We start from the raw sequence: 14,416 nt of genomic DNA on the forward strand, positions 1-14,416 counted from the left end.
TGGTGGGAAGTGACAGAGTTCTTATAGGTCCAGGGCACAAATAATAATAATCAATAATTTTGCTCTTTATTTAGCCATCTTACATATAAAACCTTATTTGTTCATCAAATTGTGAATAACTCACCACCGGTTAATGAGAAGGGTGTGCTTGAAAGGATGGACATAACTCTGCAATGTTGGGTTGTATTGGAGAGAGTCTCAGTCTTAAATCATTTTCCACACAGTCTGCCTGTATTTAGTTTTGATGCAAGTGAGAGCAGAAAATCCACTCTCACATAAGTATGTGGTTGCAAAGGGCATCAGTGTCTTAACAGCACCATTTGCCAAGGCAGGATACTCTGAGCGCAGCCCTATCCAGAAATCTGGAAGAGGCTTCTGATTTAATTACATTTTCACAGAACCGTTTGTTTCGATGAGGCTCTCTTGTTCAGATATCGGTAAGTGGACTGGAGGCAGTCTCTCAATTCATAAAAACATAAAATACTTTGCCCCTTGATAACCAGCGCACTTCTGTATGTTGTAAAAGCGTTACATGGTCGCTGCCCATATCATTGCATAATGCAGAAAATACATGAGAGTTCAGGGGCCTTGCTTTAACAAAGTTAACCATATTCACTGTAGTGTCCAAAACGTCTTTCAAGCTGTCAGGCATTCCCTTGGCAGCAAGAGCCTCTCGGTGGATGCTGCAGTGTACCCAAGTGGCGTCGGGCCATCAGTACAGATACCAACACATCTTGACCACCAAAGTCCATTTGATGTCACAAAGCTGTCCAGTACTTTAAAAATATCTTCTTCTGTTATCCTGGTTTCCAGAAGAGGATGTCTTCCTTAATTGACCCTCCATAAACGTAACGGGCATAGCTGGGCTAGCAACAAATGTAGAATTACTGATGCTAGCATTGGATGTGCTCGTGGAAGCAGAACAACTTGTGTCGTCGACAGGTGCAGGTGTAGTACTGCTGGTAGTAGCAGTGCAACCAGTAGAGCTGGTATGTGTCTCTATGGATGCGGGCCTTACTTTAAAAAAAACTATTTATCCATTTTCAAGCAAACAGAATGAGCAGCAGCTACGTTTGGCTACATACGGACCGTTAGTGGAATTCCGCCGAGAGAGTAACGGTTAATGTGATTGGATGTTAATCATTTGACTAGGCTACCTGTATTTGACATTGTGTTGTTGTTTCGCTGAACACTAGATGGTTTAATTTTATTTTTGGCAGTGAAATGTGGCTACTCAGGCAAGAAAAAAACATCACCCAAATGTATAGCCCCATGGAAAATCTAAATGGACTGTTTGAAAATGTGAATCACATTTTTATTTGGCATACCCCTGGGGATACCCTAGTCTGGGAATAGCCTATGTGTTCTCTATTTTTTTGTTGAATTGAAACAATAGCTATGGATGACTGCAAATGCTTTATACTATAGTCCTAAATAGCTTAATTTAGGATATGTGAATGATAAAGTATGGTCAGATTTCATTTGCTCTGTTAAACCTACACTTTGGAATGACTTTGATAGCAACAGTAAATCTATTTCGTTTTTTAAGTGGAGATCGCTCAACAATCATTCTCACGATAGCACATTGGTAATAGTCAGTGATAAATATAATCGCTAAGCAGGGCTGGGCCTGGCTATAACCTTGCTGCCCAGCCTATTGAATTTTATTCTGATAGTGGAGCTAATGTTGTGTTAAAGGTACAAATTCAACATATTTTATACAAGGTTTGTCTATGTTGAAATTTGGCTACCATGATCACAAAAACCTGTGGTTAAAATTCTACCCTCAAAACATGTTGATTACTTTTTTTCAAATCCAATGTATTTTCCACATATTTCACATCACAATTACTGATGGTCAAAGAAGTGGGCAATACTGAGCTGCTTCACAGCAGTAGCCATCTAATTTTAATAAAGGACGTTCTTTAAAAAGAAACACTACCCAGTCCATGTGTTTTGCCGTGCTTTGTCAGTGGAGAAATACAATTCGGTGTTTGACTGTAGAATGTGAGTATAATCCATACTTATGGATCTAAATGTAACCTTGCTGGGTAATGGCAAGGTGAAGCATTTCCAATATTGAACTGAACAATGGAGACTTGGATGCAGCATAGCCATGCCCTCCACTAGTCCTCTCCTTTCACTCTTCGCTCACTAGGGGAACTATGGGATGTGACTGCAGTCTGCAACGAGACATGAGATAGGCACAGTGGAAGCATACTCAGCTGTCACACCCTCAACCTGGGTGACTACCAATGTGCTGGAGGCTATGGTTATTCAGTAATCCATATATATATATGAGTAACAGTCAAAGGGTTGGACACACCAACTCATTCACAGGTTTTTATTTTTACTATTTTCTACATTATAGAATAATAGTGAAGACATCAAAACTATGAAATAACACATATGGAATCATGTAGTAACCAAAAAAGTATATATTTTATATTTGAGATTCTTCAAAGTAGCCACTCTTTGCCTTGATGACAGCTTTGCACACTTTTGGCATTCTCTCAACCAGCTTCATGAAGTAGTCACCTGGCATGCATTTCAATTAACAGGTATGTCTTGTAAAAAGTTAATTAGTGGAATTTCTTTCCTTCTTAATGCTTTTGAGCCAACCAGTTGTGTTGTGACAAAGTTACATTCTTCAAGAATCAATGGCTATATATTAATACATTAAAAGTCCCTTTAATAGATTTAATTAATTAAATCTGATGTCAACCAGATGTCATCAAACAGGCACCAACTCACATCAACAAAACTCTCAAACATTAATATAGAACAATATCAACAAACTCTCTCCTTGCACGCACACACATACGTGATTCATGTGATACAGATAGCCTAAACATATCTCATAACAATGTCTTACTATCTAATAATTAACAATTTACTATCTCATAATAATGACTTACTATCTCATAACTCTTAGTCAGATTTTACTGTTTAGGTGGCGGGAACGAGCTTCCATAATAGTGTGTTTGACCCAGAGAACAGTGCAATGGAAAGGTTAAGGTTCTCATGCCAGTTTATTCTAGGCCTGTTGATTATGATGCTTTTTAAATCAAAACGTTTTTATAGGGAATAGTTATATAACAGGTCTATCTATTTGGTGATCATGTTACATTATGCACTTACATTAATTTGAGGGGAAAAAATGTAAAGGCCAAGGGCTATCTATCTATGGGTGTGGTATAGACAGGTCAGGTGATGTATTTGGGCAGGGCTAGACCAGCACAGCCCCGGTCAGACCAACGCCAGCACTGCATGTGATCAATAGCAATAACCTACTCTGTACTGAGACCACAGCTATATATATATTCGCCCTCGACTTGCATTTTTTTTTTTTCTCAGACCAGCAATATTTCCCGAGGTCTGTAGCCATACATATTCTTTGAGGAGGCTGCACGCGCCCTTGACGACTGAGGAAAACGAGCATTAGTAAAATAATTAGAGAGCAACATGTGACAGTCAGAAAAGGACTGATTGCAAAGATGTTTCTGATGACATTGAGAAGAGGGTGTCCATAGTAACCGATACCTGCTGCAAAAGGGGCAAACAAACGATCGCCTTTGCTTCAGTGCCAAGCTCAAAACATGACTGGAATGCAACCCGTTTGTTCTGCATGAGGACCTGGGAAACTGCACGACATTCGATTGTATTGGAGCCTGGCTAATATGTATCGACGAATGTATCCATTCATGGCCTGTGTAAGAAGAATCGCTAAGGGTTTAGCGAGCTACGTTGTAGCAGGAGGTTATGTCAGCGCTTGAAACGGCGCATGGTGGTTTAGGAACGATTTAACTTCAGAACACCTACCTCGTGTACTCTTTTCCTATGCATAGCCTAATAACACATGCTCAATTAAACCAGCTACAATACAGACAGCCTTGCAAATATCGGATATCGTAAATAGCCTATTGACTTTGAAATGTAATTTAACAGCTTACCGACGTTGGATAATTGTATGCCTATTATGCATGTCCATCTCTGCTGGGCACAAACCTTGAATGTAATGTAGGCCTAGTAGACAAACATTTACCAAAATGCTACCAGGTTCTATTCAAATAACAGGAGAGGCACTGTCGGGAGCTGAGATCAAGGATATTTGTGAAAGCCTGAAAGAGAACAGTGTGAGGCTTTTGTCTATCAGGGGATGTCAGCTTTCAGACCGAGACTTCGGACGGGTGTGTCGCGGAGTGACGGAGTCCCACTCACTGGCGCAACTCAACCTGAACCTCGGTGTGGTCTCCACCATCAACCGAACCAAGCATCTCGCCGATGCACTCAAAACCAACAGATCGATCCAGACCCTTTTGTAAGTAGTAGGTCACAATTAATAAGTTGTCTGTCTGATTGAATGATTGATTGGTCTTAGTGGTTGATAATGATACGGCTGCTGTCTATTCACTCACTGTAATCAGCATGGGTCCCTCAATTTGGGATCCATTAAGAGCCGCTGCGTGTTTTCGCCATGGCATCACATGGGGGACTGGACCCTAATTACCACGAGAATGAGCATGAACTCAAGTCTATGTCAAGTTGATGCTTTATGTAGCTTGAAAGCGGTGCTCTGCATTAGGCTATATGTGTAAACAGGAGTGAATGAATTGGATGGTCTTCACTGGCACTTTTATACTGAATGATATTTTGCATTTTTTCCCTCTTTCTTTCCTCCCATTTCTCATATGCCACAGTCTCCATGGAAGCCCCCTCCTGGATGCAGGATTGGTCACACTTAACACTGCTCTTTCCACTCACCCTTTACTGGTGTCTCTGGACCTGGGGGACTGTATGCTGGGGGACGAGGCACTGCGGCTAATCTGTGGCATGCTGCCTCCAGACGGGGCCAAATCAGGTAGAGCCATGCAACACTGCCCTCACTTTTACTGGAGGTATCGGACTTTGAACCTGCTCGGCCGGCTGAGGGACTGGGCCCTGGAAACAGTAGGCTAGTGTAGAGGTCCTCTCTTGTTAATGTGTGTGTAGGGAAAATGGAAGCAGAGAGTTAAACACAGATTTTAGTATAGAAAATACAGGCCAGACAAATTGCAACTTCTATAGGCTTTATAGAGCATTCATAAAGTTGTTATTAACACTACATAGCTCTGTCACAATTATCTTTTTTCATCCTATATGTAGCATGATATTCGCTTATGAGTGATTTCTGAAGCATCTTTATAGGTCGTATAAAGGGCTTTATGAAGGCATCATGTTTACAATTAGACACATTTGCCATGATAATGGAGAAAACACACACTAGCTAGTCAGAGCCTTTAATATATGGCTATATTCGGCTCTGGCTATAGCTAGTTGGTCATTTGATGGTGATAGACTGCCTGTCCCACAGGTCTTAGGGAGCTGACTCTGAGTGCAAACCCCAGCATCACCACAAAGGGCTGGGCCCGCTTGGCCATCGCTGTAGCCCACAGCTCCCAGCTCCGAGTCCTCAACCTGGACTACAACCCCCTGGGTAAGAACCAATCACGAGGACACAAAACCAATTACTGTACTTTATATCAGTGAATTTCTTTATATGGAATCCGCTTCTATGGAATCAAGTTCTTAACATTTTAAAGGAATATTGCACCTAACCCAAAGTGTTGCCATAAAAATACTTAATCAATATTAACTATTGTGAACTTCAAGTGTTGGAACAACAATGTGTCATCATGCGTAATGGGCCCGTTTCAGAGGTGAAGCACTCTTGAGTTGCCGATGATGTCCATTTTATGGGCCAGTTGCCTCCTGCATTACCCAATAATATTTGTTATCTCCATGACAACCACCTGGCTGCACTAGAGAGAAAGATAAATAGGAAAGGAGGTCATCTGAAGAATATAATGTCCCAAGTTAACTTAAGGTTACATTTTAGAGGGCATAGGCCTACTTGATACACAATTATAGGGCTATGGTCATTTTGGGTTATACAGGGTATAACATTTGGGTTCCATTTCATCCATCTGAATTATGGAGATCAATGACACTCCTAATGACTGGCACATCAAAATCAATCAAGTTTATTTATAAAGCCCTTCTTGCATCAGCTGATGTCAAAGTGCTGTACAGAAACCCAGCTTGAAACCCCAAACAGCAAGCAATGCAGGTGTAGAAGCACGGTGGCTAGGAAATGCTGTAGCAAATTGTAGGGGTAGCCCAGACCAGGACTCAAACCTGGGTTCAGTGACTGTCAGCCCAACACCTTAGCTGTTACGCCAAGAGATCTGAATCCCTTGACGAGGTCACTAGGTGTTGGATTAAGGTGGTTACACTATAGCAAGTCCCTCGTGTGAACTGCCCCTCCAATGGCCTCACGGGCGCTATCCCACTTCTGACACCAATGTAGTGAACACTGTGGGTAGCCCCAACTGGGACTTGTTTGGGCTCCCGAGTGGCACAGCAGTCTAAGGCAGTGCATCTCAGTGCTAGAGGCGTCACTACAGACCCTGGTTTGGTCACGGGCTGTATCACAACCGGCCGTGATCGGGAGTCCCATAGGGCGGCGCACATTTGGCCCAGTGTCGTCCGGGTTAGGGGGGGTTTGGCCGGGGTAGTCTGTCATTGTAAAATAAGATTTATTTTAAGACTTGCCTAGTTAAATAAAGACAATAAATCTAAACCCCTTGAGGTCGCTAGGTGCTGGGTTAAGGTCACAATACTTATACTGTTGAAAAGATGTGCATACGCCTGATGAAGGTGAAAGCCGAAACATATTTATTAGGTACACCCATCTAGTACTAGTACTGGGTCGGACCCCCCTGTAGCCATGAAGGGATGCACCTGGTCAGCAACAATGTTCAGATACGCTTTGGCGTTCAAATGTTGCTCAGTTGGTATCAAGGGACCTAACGTGTGCCAGGAAAACATTCTCCACACCATTGGCCTGTACCGTTGACACCAGGCAGGATGGGTCCATGGACTCATGCTGCTTATGTCAAATCCTGACTCTGCCATCAGCATGACGCAACAGGAACTGGGATTCGTCGGACCAGGCAATGTTTTTCCACTCCTCAATTGTCCAGTGTTGGTGATTGCGTGCCCAGTGAATAGGAGTGGAACCCGGTGTGGTCGTCTGCTGTAATAGCCCATCCGTGACAAGGACCGATGAGTTGTGCGTTCTGAGATGCTGTCAATTTTCTTGACCCTCTTTTCTCCTCAATTTTGTGATATCCAATTGGTAGTTACAGTGTTGTCCCATCGCTGCAACGCCCGTACGTAAATCGGGAGAGGCGAAGGTCGAAAGCCATGCTTCTTCCAAAACACAAACCTCCCAAGCCGCACTGCTTCTTGACACACTGCTCGCTTAACCCGGATGCCAGCCGCACCAATGTGTCGGAGGAAACACCGTACACCTGGCAACTGAAGTCAGCGTGCGGGTGCCCGGCCCGCCACAAGGAGAGCGATGGGGCGAGGACATCCCGGCCGACCAAACCCTCCCCTAACCTGAACGACGCTGAGCCAATTGGGTCTCCCCCGGCTGCGACACAGCCTGGGATTGAACCCGGGTCTGTAGTGACGCCTCTAACACTGCGATGCAGTGCCTTAGACCGCTGCGCCACTCGGGAGGCCTGAGATGCCGTTCTGCACACCGCTGTGTGCCTATTTGTGGACTGCCTGTTAGCTTGCATGATTCTTACCATTCTCATTCGACCTCGCTCATCATTCGACCTCTCTCATCAACAAGCTGTTTTTGTTTGTCGCACCTTTCTCTAAACCCTAGACACGGTCGTGGGTCAAAAATCCAGGAGGCAGGCCATTTCTGAGATACTGGAACCGGCGCGTCTGGCACCCACGATCATACCACGCTAAAAGTTGCTTAGGTCACTCGTTTTGCCCATTCTAACGTTCAATCGTACAGTAACCGGATGCCTGTCTGCCTGCTTTATATAGCAAGCCACGGCCACATTACCTACTTTCTGTAGGAGCGAATCATTTTTATGAACGTGGTGTACCTAATTAACTGTATATCAGCTTTATGCTGTCGGAATAAATGAACTGTTTATGCAAATACTAATGTGTGTGTGGTCCTAATCTGTTGTTCTGAGTCAATGGCACCAATCATCTTTCTGTAATGCTGAAATGACAAACTCACCTTCTGAATTCACTGATGTTTTGGCTGTGTTGGGATTCCAGGGGACCAGATTGCTGGTATGCTAGCAGTGGCTGTGGCGTCCAGCAGAACTCTGGAGGTGTTAGATCTGGAGGGAACAGGACTCACAAACCAGTCAGCACAGGTCTGTAGTGTCACCAACATCATCACTAGAGCATAGTCATCTGCACCACTGAGTGTGTGGAAAAACATTACAAAGAAAGTGAGAAGAAATCTGATGACTACTGAACAAAAATATAAAAGCAACATGTAAAGTATAAGCTTATTTCTCTCAAATGTTGTGCACAAATGTGCTTAGGTCGCTGTTGGTGAGCGCTTCTCCTGCCAAGATAATCCATCCACCTGACAGGTGTGCCATATCAAGAAGCTGATTTAACAGCATGATCATTACATAGGTGCACCTTGTGCTGGGGGCAATAAAAGGCCACTCTAAAATGTGCAGTTTTGTCACACAACGCTACAGATGTCTCAAGTTTTGAGGTAGCGTGCAATTGGCATGCTGACTATAGGAATGTCCACCAGAGCTGTTGCCAGATAATTTAATATTCATTTCTCTACCATAAGCTGCCTCCAATGTCGTTTTAGAGAATTTGGCAGTACGTCCAACCTGCCTCACAACTGTAGACCAGGTGTAATCACGCCAGCCCAGGACCTCCACATCCGGCTTCTTCACCTTCACCTGATTGTCAGAGACCAGCCCCCCGAACAGTTGATGAAACTGATGAGTATTTCTGTCTGTAATAAAGGCCTTTTGTTTGGAAAATCTCATTCTGATTGGCTGGGCCTATGCCGTCCCAGGGCTGCACCCCTGTCCAGGTTGTAAAATCATTAGGGCCTAATGGATTTTTCAATTCATTGATTTCCATATGAACTGTAACTCAGTAAAATTGTTATTTTTGTTCAGCATAGTTTCATTATGATTTAAAGCCGCCACCCCTAAATCAAAACATTTTAGTAATTTAGCAGACACTCTTATTCAGAGTGACTTACAGGAGCAATTAGAGGTCAGTGGCATAATCAAGGGCACATTGACAGATTTTTCAGCTAGTCGGATAGGGGATTTGAACCAGGGACCTTTCGGTTACTGGCCTAACGCTCTCAACCGCTAGGCTACCTGTCGCCTTGTCGTGTGAAAATGTGTATTTCATATCATTGGAAAAGACACCGCATTCACATGGATTTGCACCAAGTGAGCAGTTCGGATTTGTCACTTCAAGCCCAAATATCATACTTTGACTAAAACGATGACTTGACCTAAATCGTTGTGCAACATCATGGGTAAGCTCTGGCCATCATCTTTCAGCTCGAAAAAGTGGATTTCTACTGGTGTGGCCGTTTAACTTCCATGCCTCTTCTCAAAATGTGGTGCCCATTTCCAGCATTACTAATGCCAATCATCAATTGAAAAATAACATTTTATGTTTATTAATGTTATGGAGGTAGCTTTTCACATCCCTTGTGGTTCCATTATATTTGATGACCTTTAATGTGAATGTAACATTGTTCTTTTTCAATCCCACCTATTCTGTAGATTTGTAAATTGATTTTATAGTTATATCCACTAGGTGGGGCTGCTGTATATCAAATCTCCCAATTTAACTGTAATCATAGCAAAGCCCTGTTCCTCTCATGGTCTAATTTCAAAGTCAGTCCGTTTTCTTAGGAGATGAAGGGGCTTTCATGTGCATGCATATGAGTGTGGAACAACAAAGGGTGGGAGTGCTGAACAGAGCCTTGGGCTAGCATACCAAAGTCACTGTCTGGTGGCAACGAGGCCTCCTCAGTCTTTGATCGAGGTAAACTTCATCTAGACAGGCAGCTCCTTCTTAGTCTCCCTCCCACACTCACTGGTATTGACCCATAACCCTGAGTCTAATTTGCTGTGAAGATGTGCTTACCACACTCCGATACTCTTTTCTCACAAAACACGTCGCCAGCTGTGGCCCGGCAAGTGCAAATGAAGTGCTCAAGGCTTATGGACAATTTATCAATTTCAGACTTTCAATTTGTTTTCTAGCTACTATGTCTCTCTCCAGTCTAAAGATGACTGATTTATAGAGACTAGCCTTCACATGCACTTCACACTAAGAAGAAATGTCACTGCTTTTGAGACGAATACTATAAATCTGAAATCTATCTGAGCAAACAAAAATACACGTTTTGACATTGAAGTGATTTGTTACGTGCTCAAGTAATTCAAGAAGAAAAAAAAAAACACAAAATAATCGCAACATGCAACAATTTCAACGATTTTACTGAGTTAGAGTTCATTTAAGGACATGTAAATAAGTTAATTTGGCCCTAATCTATGGATTTTACATGGGAATGCAGATATTCATCTGTTGGTCACAGATACCTTTAAAGAAAAGGTAGGGAGTGGATCAGAAAACCAGTCAGTATCTGCTGTGACCACCATTTGCCTCATGCAGTGAAACACATCTCCTTCGCATAGTTGATCAGGCTGTGGAATGTTGTCCCACTCTTCTTCAATGGCTGTGTGAAGTTGCTGGATATTCGCGGGAACTGGAACACGCTGTCGTACACGTCGATCCAGAGCATCCCAAACATGCTCAATGGGTGATATGTCTGAGTATGCAGGCCATGGAAGAACTGGGACCTTTTCGACATGGAGCCGTGCATTATCATGCTGAAACATGAGATGGTGACGTCAGATGAATTACACAACAATGGGCCTCAGGATCTTGTCATGGTATCTCTGTGCATTGAAATTGCCAACGATAAAATGCAATTGTGTTTGTCTGTAGCTTATGGCTGCCAATACCATAACCCCAAAGCCACCATTGGGCACTCTGTTCACAACGTTGACATCAGCAAACCGCTCACCCACACATTTTACATTTAGTCATTTAGCAGACGCTCTTACACGTGGTCTGAGGTTGCAAGCCGGGTTGGACGTACTGCGAAATTCTCTAAAACGACGTTGGAGGCTTATGGTAGAGAAATTAACATTTCAGTTCTCTGGCAACAGCTCTACATTTCTGCAGTCAGCATGCCAATTGCATGCTCCCTCAGCTTGAAACTTCTTTGGCATTGTGTTGTGTGACAACTGCACATTTTAGTGGCCTTTCGTCCCCAGCACAAGGTGCACCTGTGTAATGATCATGCTGTTTAATCCGCTTCTTGATATGCCACATCTGTCAGGTGGATGGATTAACGCTCACTAACAGTGACGTAAACAAATTTGTGCACAATATTTGAGAGAAACAAGCTTTTTGTACGTCCGGAACATTTCTGGGGTCTGTTTCAGCTAAAGAAAATTGTGACAAACACTTTACGTTGCGTTTTTTAAATTTTTGTTCAGTGTAAATGTAAGTTCACAGCCTAGAATAAAAATCCCCACTGGCATGCAGAACTCTACCTACAAAGTCCTCTTATCAACCCCTACTGTAACCTATCAGTGCTCCATGACAGTCTCCCTCCCCTGTGCCCTCAGGTATTCCTGGACATGGTGGAGAACTACCCCACCTGTCTGCGCGTGCTGGTCCTGGCTGAGAACGCCATCAACCCCGAGCTGCAGCAGCAGATCTCAGACCTGCTCTCCGAGGGAGAGGAGGACGACGACAAAGAGAGCGAGGCACGATGCAGCGCTGGCATCCCCACCAGGGAGAAAACCACCTGGGTCCCCCACAGTAGTAAGGGCTGACCTGGCCAACCAAAACACTCTCCTTCCCTGTCCCTTCTTAGTCATCGTCTAGACAGTTCCACTGAGGTGTTCTGTTCTGGAGTCTTGCAGATTCAAAATAAATCATTTTCTATAATAAGCTGCTATAAACCCGAAACGTCGGTATAAGTGATGACCTAAAAGAAATAACCCTACTAACTAACTAACCCATTTGCTGAAGAATGAGGCCTGTTCCTGTTTCCTGAGTGCTTTAGAGTAGACTGGTAGTCAGATCTGTTTGTGCTTTGGCCAACTTGTTCATTGTCTTTCCGTCTAAGGCTAAAGCACCCTACAGATGTGGCGACCAGGCTAGCTGTGGAGTTATAGAAGTCCTAAACCCGTTTCCATTGTCTCTGCCCCTTGCAGACTCCCACCCCCAGAGGGTCCTGCTGACGTCAGGTCTAGGCGAGAGCCTACTAGCTGAGACTGAGATGTGATTCCACAGCCTTCCTACCTTTTTTTTGTTTTTACCCCTTTTCCTTTTGCTAGTCTGCACATAATTGCGTTTAAGATCACCTAGTAGCCTGCAACCAATTACACTTTTTGCATGACCTGTAGCACTTTTACATAACAGAACACATTTTGGAGCAGGCACAAAATCCTTAACCCACACCAAGTGACTTATAGGCAATAGTGAATTATTTATTTTAAACATGCACAGTCTATTTATAGTTCCGATTTTGAAGGTTATGTAACCAATACAAGTCTGTATGCTCTGATATGATAGATCGACTATATATGATTGTTGTGATGGTCTGATGTCAGAATAAATCTGTTTACATCTTCTTAAAGACGTTTGGATTCTCGTGTTTCCTGATTGGAATAGCTTACTTATTAATGCAATTCCTGTATAATACTGTACAATAGCTCACTGAACACGGGTTTCCTTTGATCTTAATGTACTTTTCTCTCCACTAAATGGTATACCAATGCTTCATATGGACATTATTTTGAAATTGTAGTAATAGCCCTAATAACAGGATGTTCCTGGGGTCAGCACTTAAACGTCACATACAAAATGATCTGAATTGAATGTAACGAGCATGTGGTAATTCAGTGTCACACTATGACAATGCAGCAGTGTTGTTTCATCATCCCTGTATACAGTGAGCCCTACCCCCACCACCACCATCCCCCACAACCGCCAGTCAAAGCTGATTACTATGGAGGAAAGACATTATCCCCATCAAATCCCCTTGTTTGAGGCCTTTGTGCCTAAATGAATTTCTAACTGGCCTAGATCTTTTGCAAACCTCCACATCAATACATTTTAAACGCCTCTCTCCAGTGTGCTTAGGGATGTTATGGACAGAGTACTAACCTCAACGTTATCCATATTGTGACATTCTATAGGACATTCTTTCTAACCTCGTCTTAACGCCTCTTTCTTTGTGATGTTGTGGATTGAGGGTACAACAAGCCAACGTTAAAGGCACAAAGTCTTAGATACAAAATCTCTGCATGACATGTCACAGAACGAAAAATAGAGAGCGGGAATTACTTTCAATGCCCATTCCGGACCAGCACATTCTCATGTACTGTAAGCGTAAACCAATCACTCCTACAATTCACATTCAGTTTCGTTGGTAATCAGTTTCCAAGGAGACCATAATCTTATCTCTCACTGATCTGAGTAATCCAGTGAGGCAGGTTTCTGATGTTGGGGTGCATAAATGAAAACAGACATTTACTGTGTTACCCCCTTTCAGTGCTCCATTCCCATAGGACAGCTAAATAATGAGTGGAACCAGGGATGGATATCGTGATCAATCTCCCGAGTTGCTAAGTGACAGGGACAACAGAGGCCTGTTTTTCAGTATCTACTCCTGTTACACTTGAACCCCTTGCTGGATATATGCTTTGAGAGCCCAACACCTAGTGGCATGATACAATAGTTTAGGGCATAGTCATTAGTTTCAATGTTGATTAAATGAATGTTAATTATATCCTTGTGATGGCAACTGTAAGTAGGCTACTTACACTTTTCATAAGCAGATTGCTGACCCTGTTGCAGTCATCATTGGATGCCACAGAGGAGAACGGAATGCCCACAGGGAGGCAGGCTGGTTCACTGCTGGACCATGCCAAACGAACGCTGCATTGCTGGCAATGATAACATCTCGTCTGCTATGCAATCCGATGACGTGGAGAATCTCTAATGCCGGCATCTAATTCAATTACCGGTAGGGTTCCTTTTTTTTGTTGAATCGCCGTCCCCTTTCTCAGGCAATGAAGGCATTTCAGCCATGAACATCTAATCTGAGCTGCAACTGGATCTTTCGCTGGAGCTCCAATTTCCTAGGTTTTACTATTGTGAGAACATTGGATGGTGTGATATTGAAAAGGAATTGTGCATACCTCATATACAAGTACTTTCGTTTAGTATTTTTAATGATTGTCAATTTTGTTAAGTGTCCACCAAATGAATACATTAAATCATTCACAAATGTATAACAGGAGGGTAAAGTATTTAGGCTTTTGTTTGTATTCATATCAGTTAATCATTGGAGGGGAAAACTCGAGCTGGACTAACATTTTAAAAGTGATCCTTAACTGCAAGTCCAGGATGAGTCATATCAGTAGGGGGAACCCTTAGGTAAGAGCTACTGTTCTAATCTTCC

General features: G+C 43.1%; 1 protein-coding gene across 1 annotated transcript; it reads left to right on the plus strand.

Annotated features, from left to right (window-relative positions):
* The first annotated feature begins 3,233 nt into the window (after window positions 1–3,233).
* Window positions 3,234–12,586, plus strand: lrrc73 (leucine rich repeat containing 73). Its single transcript, XM_014154090.3, has 6 exons — window positions 3,234–4,321; window positions 4,701–4,861; window positions 5,354–5,476; window positions 8,137–8,237; window positions 11,568–11,766; window positions 12,162–12,586. The coding sequence occupies exons 1-6, from the start codon at window positions 4,050–4,052 to the stop codon at window positions 12,230–12,232; spliced, it is 927 nt and encodes a 308-aa protein (XP_014009565.1). The 5' UTR covers window positions 3,234–4,049; the 3' UTR covers window positions 12,233–12,586.
* The last annotated feature ends 1,830 nt before the right edge of the window (window positions 12,587–14,416 follow it).

Source organism: Salmo salar, chromosome 18 (assembly GCF_965601325.2).
Source record: "Salmo salar chromosome 18, fSalSal1, whole genome shotgun sequence".
In the NCBI taxonomy this organism is placed as follows: domain Eukaryota; kingdom Metazoa; phylum Chordata; class Actinopteri; order Salmoniformes; family Salmonidae; genus Salmo; species Salmo salar.